Below are 9186 nucleotides of genomic sequence, written 5' to 3' on the forward strand. Positions count from 1 at the left end.
TAAATAAATCGAATTCAGAAAAACTAAAATACTACCGTACTTGGACCAAAAATCAATAAAATTATTTTTCTGAAAACCAGATGATTTTTCTGAACTAAGTGCAATTTCGGAGAACTTTTTACTCCAATAGTTTTGAAAAAACAAAAATTCTTTTGAAAATATAATGAAATATACATACAAATGTCAAAAAGTGATTTTTTCATTTTGATTAAAATTTATTTTTCAGATAAAAGTTCTTTTTCTTCAAGTTCAAGTGTACAGGAATATTTTCTCCAATTTTAAGGACTATTTTCAAATTCTTAATTCTCTTTAAAGAAATTGTAATTTTTACTCATTACACCTAATAACTCATAATTCCACATTCATAAATCCACATAACGATGTAATGGTCTTGACGGGCCCTTTCACTTCTTGGTCTACATCAATCCTGTGCTTAGCTACAGCCCTGCACACAACATCATTAGCTACAACATCACAATATATTTGCATTATGTCAAAAAGTGTTTGTTGTGAAATTAATTTCCCAAGCTTATAAATTTATTTAACAAAACAAAAAAAAAACAAATTCAGAATAGTTTTACACGTTTTTTTTTTCTTTCTTTTATTGCAACAAATAAATAATAACAAGCTTAGCATAGATACGAATAATATGCCAGTCAGCTAATTTGAATAATAATTAAATGATGAAAGATTAGTCATTAATATTTCTTTTTTAAATTATATATTATTAAATATTGATTTTAATGGATTTATATTTTCTTTTTATTTATTAAGATAGTTTGCATATTATGATTTATATAGATCAAAGATTTAAAGTTTTTTGAAATTTGTATGGAGTTGAAAAAAGTTCTTTAATTCGCACTTTTAGTCCTTCTTTAAAACAAGAGCTGACATTTTATTCAAACAAAAAAACACAAACCTACAGAAACTTTGCATACAATTCAGTTCACTTAAGGAAAAGAGTTCATTCTTTTGAATAATTCAAATCAACTGGTTCATGAGGTAGTTAAATCTTATTTTGTTTTTGCTTTTTGACTTAGAATCGAATCACGCATCAGTCAATGATTTTGTTTTATTCACTTAAACTATCACACACACAATTTTCTAAAATTACTTCAGTTTTTGTTTCTCACTTTTTTGTATAAAACTCTTTGGCTTCATATGAGGTTATGGGCAGAAGTCTCTCCTGTCGGAGATGGGTTTTCAAGGGCAAAGGTTCGAATTTTATGGGGACAGTTCCGAGTGGAAAGGGTAAAGGAACATTGACAGAGCCTATAATTGAAGCCATAAATCTATTATTCGGTTGTTGTGGATGGGTGGCCGAAGGATTAACTGAGGATGCCGATTGAGCGTTGAAGGAAGGTGGGGGTTGTAATTTTTCACTTGGCGAAGGAGAGTTTTGATTTTGGTGACGTTGAAGGAAATTTATGGTATTTTGAGGAATTTCATTTTGATGGTTTCTCAAGACAGCTTGGAAATTTTGTTGATTCGCTCCGAAAGTGTGCTGATGTTCCTGCTGGTGTTGATGATGGTTGGAAAACGGATGAGGAGGCGAATTGACAAGCCTCAGACCAGTGTTTTCGCGAATAAAGGGCAGATCTTCATATTGATGAGGTGAATTTATAGGCCTAAAACCACTGTTTTCTTGAATAAACGGCAGATTAGGCACTGGTTCGGGGGGAATGTATTGGTTCACAGTTGAAGGTTCGTTGAATTGATGATTATGATGTTGATGAGAATTGAAAGACTCTCCATGATTTTCAGATATACTCTGAGACACTAAATCATGGATGCTATGCTGATTATAATGTGAATGATGATTTTGTCCAAAACTTTGAGCATTTCCTCCATGGAAATGTTGCTGTTGATGTTGATCGATGTGCCTTAAATTGTTGGCAGCAAAAGTGCCGCCGCCGGCAGGAATTTTTTGATAATAAGCTAACTCAGCAGGAACTGCTTCTGGTCGATCGTATGAATATCCATTGTTGATATTATTTTGTAATCCACTTATTTCGGCTTGAATTGCAAGTATTGATATGGACATCATCACCAAAAGTATCTGTGTTGTTTTTTTTTGAAGAAAAATTAGAAAAAAACACAAAAAATGTCTTAGTTTTTATTTTGTTTATTTTCAGGAAATTCTTTTACCTTAAAAGTCCACATATTTGTGATTTTTTTGGATTTATTTTTGGAGATGAGCTCCGGTTCAGACAACAAAAACTTTACTAATGAAATGATCTGTATAAAATTAAAGCCTGAAGACTTATATCTCCATCCCCTCCAAAATTATTTAAAAGCCCAAAAATAATAATAATAAGAAGAAGATAAAACAAATGTTTGAACTTGCGGACTGATGCTGCTTCTGCGACTGCTGCTGATACTTCTGACGACTCTCACTTTCTCATGGTTATCAAAAAACTGAAAATGAAACAAGCCAGTCAAAGATACCTTCATCGAGATAAGATTTGGTCAAATTAATTTGTAGTTTTTGTTTTTCTCTATGGCCAAAGTAATTTTTGAAGTTTTGATGAAGTTCGTTCATCTTCCTTCCACAAATAAAAAAAAATCACAAAATTTAAATTGACAAGCCGCCGAAGTTCAAGCTACAACAAAAACCTGATAGGTATTGTGTAAGTTGTTTTTTTTTTTTTTTTAATTTGGCGGGGTAGGAATTGAACTTGATGCGGGACTTCGATAGCACAGTGACACCATTTTAAGGGCCTTAATCTGTTAAGCAATTTAATTCAAAGATATTACAAAAATATGCTAAATAAAAAAAGGTGTATTTAAGCTCCCTCCGCATCACTTTGGGTCGTGTCGTTCGTGTCAATTCGATCTACATATTTATGCGGATGACCATCTTAAGAGAACGGGTTTTTCGATGGCTTTTCTAAGTCGTCTCAAGTATCTCTGGGTCAAAATTTTAATCAATGAATCAATTAAATCGAATTATTGACGAAATGTTTTGATGTTAAAATTAGACAGTTTTTGTTTTCTAGCCATTGTTAAAGTGCACCTGATCTTGGATGAGCATCATCGTTATGATGAAGATGGTGCTGTCGGATTCGAATGCGACTATCAAGATGAGTATGATTCACGTTTTAAGTGGTTTGAGAGTGTTTTGACGGCGGCGGCGGTGGTAGTGTGGCAGGTTGTTAATTTGATGCCATGTTAAAAAAAAGATGATTGTGGGTATTTTTTTTAGTGGGAATTGTTTTGTTTCGTTTTTCAATTTTTTGAATAAAATAAGTTTTTTTGTTTTATTAATTTTTGTATATTTTTCATTTTTTGATTGTTTTGACTTATAACATGGGTCTTGATAATAATCTTGTTTGCTAATACACTATACAGAAGTAGTCAGAGTCTTGAGATGTGATTTTGCTGCGATTTAGATGATAGAGTGAAAGTGATTTACAAACAATGAAATTTTAACTGTCAGAGAGGAGGAAATTTGTTATTTTTGAAAAAAAAAACAAAATTTAATCGTCAAATTTAATTGCACATTTTTGATTTATTAATTGTGCCAAAATTTATACCTCTTATACCTCGCGCTAAGTGTGAAAGGTTGTTTTAGTTTGTTTTATTTTGATATTTAAGACGATTCGGAACACATTAAATCACCTGAAACCGCAGTCGATTTTTTTGGTTGCAATTTCGTAAGTTAAGTATACAATCATGATGGGGTATTATATTATTAAAATTGATGGCCGTCAATCATCAATGATCAATGATATAGCGCAAAATAAAAACTTTTAAGTGATTGTAAATGAATAAATATAAATCTTATATTTTATATGTTTGTGTTAAATTTATTCGAAAACAATTTAAGATTTGGATTTAATGAGTTTTGTAAGATAAAGAGATTGACTTTTAGTTTTATTGTTATAAAGTGAGTTTATTGCAAACTGCAGAGGTACATTCATACATATATGTATGAATATTATATATGAAAAAGTTAGCTGAAGGCCTAAAGTTGGCAAGTTTTAGTGATTAATAGTATTTTTTTTTGATATGAATGAAAGGGCCTAAGTTAGCTAATTTGATTGTTGATTGTTAGCTAATTTGTCAAAACAAAATATGTTTTTTAGACATAAGAGTACAGTAAGATCAATGTTTTGTTTTAATGAATTGTTATTTTAAATAATTACTACTAATTAATTGAATATATTAACACTATTTGATCTCTTTCAATTTAATCAAACTGTTAGTTTTAAAATATGTAGGAAGTAAAATTCAATGTGGTACTTTTGTTGCGGAATTTACATTTACTTTATATGCATAATGCGTTTGTAATGCTTACATTTTAAATTTTAAAAATATTGATGTAATTTAAGTGAAATAGATTTATACTTATCTTGATGTAAAATAAAAAATATGCCATTAACAATATCTAACATTTTCATAGAAAATTTCATAACCAATTTGTGTCTGTTTGTCTTTTAGGACTACAAGATTTTCATCACTTCGGTTTTTAATCAATCCCTTGCTGATTATTGGGATATACGAAATCTCTCAATTTTAACAATGTTCTTTTAGTTAGTTTTTGCTTTTCAAATGTCAAAAAAAGATAGTTGACTAAATACTGAGCTATTTAAAATAAATCTTGTTATTAAAAGACTGTAGAAATATCATTGAAATTTTAAATTCTTTATTTATATTGAGTAAAAAAAATACTATAAAAGGTATAATGGTACGCACCTAAACGTCAAGCTTTTTTTTTTCTTGATTGACATTTCAAAGTTTCAAACTAACTCAATTTTAATAAATATGATTTAAAATCGAACCAGCATAAAAGTGTTCATATGTGCGTTTCACCCTTATCTAATGGTTGGGCTCATCAGAAGATGACCATTACACCTTGTCTGGGCGCATATTTTTCCGAATAAATCGAGATTTCATATAATCCGAGCTACATAGAGCAACTGCGAATTATATAGTTGCTACAAGTCTTCAAAGAAGATAAATTGTAGATATTCGTATTGCCTTGCTATGGGACTTTTGAAGAAGAAATATTTGACTGTTAACAGTCGAAATGTTTTTCCAGAACACCGTTTATTTTAATAAATATGATCTAAAACCGAACCAGCATATCTCCATTTTAACCAGAGAAAAATGCAAAAGTTATTCAGGCTTATTATGAAAATGGACGTTCAAATCGAAATGCTTATTGTTCAAAAGTGCTTACAATCGTTCAAAAAGTTGCGCAAGCCGGGTCTACAATAGATTTGAAAAGACGAGTGCATGCTCGTATAGCTCGTACTGCAGAAAATATTTTTGCCATTCGTGAAGGTATGGCTGAAGAGCTCTCCACCTCAACTCATCATCGTGGCCAACAATTGCAACTCTCAAGCTCATCGGTGATGAACATTATGTAAAAAAGACTTTAAATCAAGAATTAAAGCTTCTTGACGATTTCAACAGTCGTCGTCAATGTGTCGCAATGGTGGCAAGAAATGGTAACAGTGAATGCTCAGTTTTCAAAGAAAATCGTCTTTAGTGATGAGGCAAATTTTCAACTCAGGGGATTCGTCAATAAACAAAATAATAATCTAAGAGTGACTGTCGAAAAACCAATTGGGGGAGGAAAAAGTAAAGGGTATCTTTCAGATGGGATTTGAAAATGTTAAAGTCGAAGACTGGCATAGTAGTCTTGCAGTGACGAAGAAGTCTGGACATTGATTCAAAGTACCCGAAATTAGTGCGTTGATGAGGGATATAGAAAAGGGAGACAGATCGCAGATTTCGACGGTTGGTGTTAAGATGAATATCACTCAGGAGTGCCGGGGAATCAATATTGCCCATTAACAATGGTGAGCAAATAATATATCAGCGTTTTTGCATCTAGTATATAAGGGTTTTAATCGATGGGCATAAGGAGGCAAGTTGGATGTCATCCCAGGGAAGGCTACGTGAGGCAAATCGAACGTAACTTCTTTGAACATTTTCAATTCTGCCAAACTTGGCAGGCATATGGACTAGAGAAATGTTAACCGCTTTAGTTACATAGGGGTTGGAAAATTCTTTTAAATATCTCTTTATATAACCGAGAGATCTAATAGCTTTATTAATAATTTGGTCAAAATGGGAATGGAAATTCATCATTTGTAAAAGTAAGGAATCAGATGGAGTTGAGAAAATCTTAAACATGTTATTATCATCCGCAAACATTAGGATATCTAGTTTTTTAAATTAAGATAGACATCGTTAGCAGATAACGTTAACGAAGAGAAGGGGGCCAAGTTGACTACCTTGTGTGACTCCAGAAGTTGCATGTAGGGGACAGGAGACTGTGTTACGGAAGAGGACTCTATAAGTTCTATCGGTAAGGTAGAAGCTTATCCAGTTTATAAATATAGATGGAACGCCTAGGGCTCTAAGTTTGAGATACATTATCGTATGGACTATTTTATTAAAGGCTTTGCTGTAATCAGTGCGTACAACATCATTACTATTCTCAAGGGCTGACAAAAACTTTTGATATTAGTCGTATTGGATCTTACTTTAAGAAAACCACGTTGAGCGGGGAAAAAAAGGGCTTGAAATGGAAATAAACGGAATAATAAACTAGGCTTTCAAAAAGTTTTGGGATACATGAAAGTTTCGCAATGGGTCTACAATTGTTAATTTCAGTTTCATTGCCTTGTTTATGAATTTGAATTATAAATAAATCTTTCCATATATGAGGAAACATACATTTAGAAAGAGAGGGATCAACGAGAGCAATTAGAGGCTTTGATAGAGAATGCATACATTTTTTTAAACAACAGATGGGACGCCATCCGAACTAGGGCTAAAGTTTTCTTTGAGTTTTTTTCAGTTAATGTGTAAGATAAAAGATAGGTTTGAGCGCAACCATCCAAGTAGTAGTAAGGATCAGGATCATGGAGATGTTCAGTACAAGATTTGCTAAGGTATTTAGCAAAGAGATTTGTAGAAACTCATTGAAGGTGGAAACCCATCCGATTTTCGTTTGACATTTATAGACTTGAAAAATTTCTTGCATCAGAAAAAAGGTTATTTTCCATTTGGTTAAGGTATTGGTTATAAAAGCACTCCCTTAATTCAGAGAAAAAATTATTGGCGAGAAGATAGTTGTATCAGATTTGGACTATAAAAAGATTTCCAAAACTTATTATGGGTATTTCTTAAGCTAAGGAGCTTTCTGTGGTATCACCGGGGAGAAAAGGTGACAATGGTACTGATTCTTTATTACAGTATGAAAGAATCAAATAAAACAATTTTGTAAAGGACTCTACAGTTGAGTGGAGCAAACTTAATTCAAAGTTGGCTGATCTAAGAAGATTGTTGAGTGTGGAGAAATCAGCCCTATGAAAATAATTACAAAAAATAATTTTTGCTTATTTTAAGAATACCAAGCTTACGATAACCCTTTGCTTGGTTTAATTCACAAATTTTATTTTGAAAATGTTTTTTTAACATATGTTTAAAGTCATATGTTTAAAGTATTTAAAGTATAGACTTTACAAATATTCCTTACAGCTTTTATAACATTAATTAATTTTTGTAGAACTATTATAGAACGGCAAAATAGGTATGTTAGTAGGTTTGTAGACACGCAATAAAAATGAAACTTCCGCAATTCTTTTCAATCTCGAGAAAAAAAGATCAAGTTTTTTCAGTTCAAGGTTTCTTTGTAGGATTTTATGAGCAAATTATATTAAAAAATGTAAATACAGGCTTTTAAAATTGTCCTTAAAAAACCTAACTTCTTTAAGAAAGAAACTTCTTTAAGTATACATTAAAAATAAACAACCCTCATTTACATTATTATTAAGGTTTTCTGTGATTTTGATTTAAGATAAAGATTTTAAAAGCCTATACCTTAACTTTCAATTTCCGTGGTCTGCTTTTTTATTCCTCGACTTTAGTTTGCTTTCATTTTTGGAATATGTTATGTCAACCTTATGTTTAAGATAATATATTTAAAATACGATAGAATAAATAACTAAGACAAATTAATAACATGACTTCATTGTTGTTATATATTTACATATGAATATTGAATATTTATATTGTATATTATTAGCCATTGTGTCGTGTTTAAATAAATTAAATTAAATTAATTAATTAATTAATTAATTCGGTTCGTATCTTTCGTTTCATTCATGGGAATTGAAATTCCAAGCTTATTTCTCGCTATAATTTATAGATATACATAACTTATTTAATTAAAATATTTATACCATATGATTTGCAATTTTTAATACAGTAGTCAAAAAATGTAAATTTTATCTTAACAAAATGCAGTTAATTTGTTTTATTATTATTATTTTTTAAATGTTTTCATTTAGTGTTATTTTTTGCAAACTTTCTTTTGTTTAAGATGTGATTTAGGAGTGGATTAATTTATTACATCAATAAAAAGATATTACTAATATTTGGACACTTCATACAAAATTAACTGAAGTACATTTAAATTTTAGTCAAAGACCTAAGAATACTTTTTGTAGGTTAAATAAAATAAAATAAAATAAAATCAATAATTTAATTGTTTCGTCTATAATACAGTTTTGGTATCATTCTTATTTTATATTACATATTTTAATAAATTAACTTAACTTAATAATAATTTAGATCCCTATAGTAAAATTTGAGCAGATCCGGATGCACCAAACGCATATGATGGAGATCCATAAGCTGTTGAGTAGGGTGAAACGAAGTTAGCAGCGAATGGTGATATTTGTTGGACATATGGAGACGCATATTGGGCGTATGGAGATGCATAGCCTGCTCCCAGAATAGCGGATTCATATCGAGCTGCTGCAGATGGAGATCCATATGCAAATGGTCCAGCTAACATTGATGGACTATATCTGGCCAGTGGAGCTGAATAGCCAAAAGGCGAACTTGAGGCAACAATTCTTGATCCAAGGGGTGAAGCATATCCTAGCGAAGTTGAATATCCCGATGCAGTGTTGTAATTGTTTCTAACATCAACCTGAGAAGTTCCCACTGCTGTGTATGGTTTGGCTGTGGTTAACGCAAGAAGACCTAAAGTCACGATAATCGATATCTATTCCAAAGATATTGAAGGCATGAAAAAAGGCAATGAATATAAAAATGTTGTAAAACTTACGTAATTGAACATAATGGCAAAAATTTCAACAGTTTTAGTGAACAAAAAATAAGTAGAAAAGCGTAATTGTGATTGAATGATTGAGATGG

At 31.1% G+C, this 9186-nt stretch overlaps 2 protein-coding genes across 2 annotated transcripts; both read right to left on the bottom strand.

Annotated features, from left to right (window-relative positions):
* Positions 1-222: 222 nt before the first annotated feature.
* LOC129946893 (GATA zinc finger domain-containing protein 14-like) lies at positions 223-2416 on the bottom strand. Its single transcript, XM_056057261.1, has 2 exons — positions 2149-2416; positions 223-2059 (listed from the first exon to the last, which is right to left on the bottom strand). Exons 1-2 carry the CDS (start codon positions 2161-2163, stop codon positions 1130-1132), a joined length of 945 nt encoding a protein of 314 aa, XP_055913236.1. The 5' UTR covers positions 2164-2416; the 3' UTR covers positions 223-1129.
* A 5196-nt stretch (positions 2417-7612) lies between these two features.
* LOC129947520 (uncharacterized) lies at positions 7613-9186 on the bottom strand. The gene is made up of 2 exons (XM_056058109.1): positions 9098-9186; positions 7613-9034 (listed from the first exon to the last, which is right to left on the bottom strand). The coding sequence occupies exons 1-2, from the start codon at positions 9107-9109 to the stop codon at positions 8600-8602; spliced, it is 447 nt and encodes a 148-aa protein (XP_055914084.1). The 5' UTR covers positions 9110-9186; the 3' UTR covers positions 7613-8599.

Source organism: Eupeodes corollae, chromosome 2 (assembly GCF_945859685.1).
Source record: "Eupeodes corollae chromosome 2, idEupCoro1.1, whole genome shotgun sequence".
NCBI classification, from domain to species: Eukaryota; Metazoa; Arthropoda; class Insecta; order Diptera; family Syrphidae; genus Eupeodes; species Eupeodes corollae.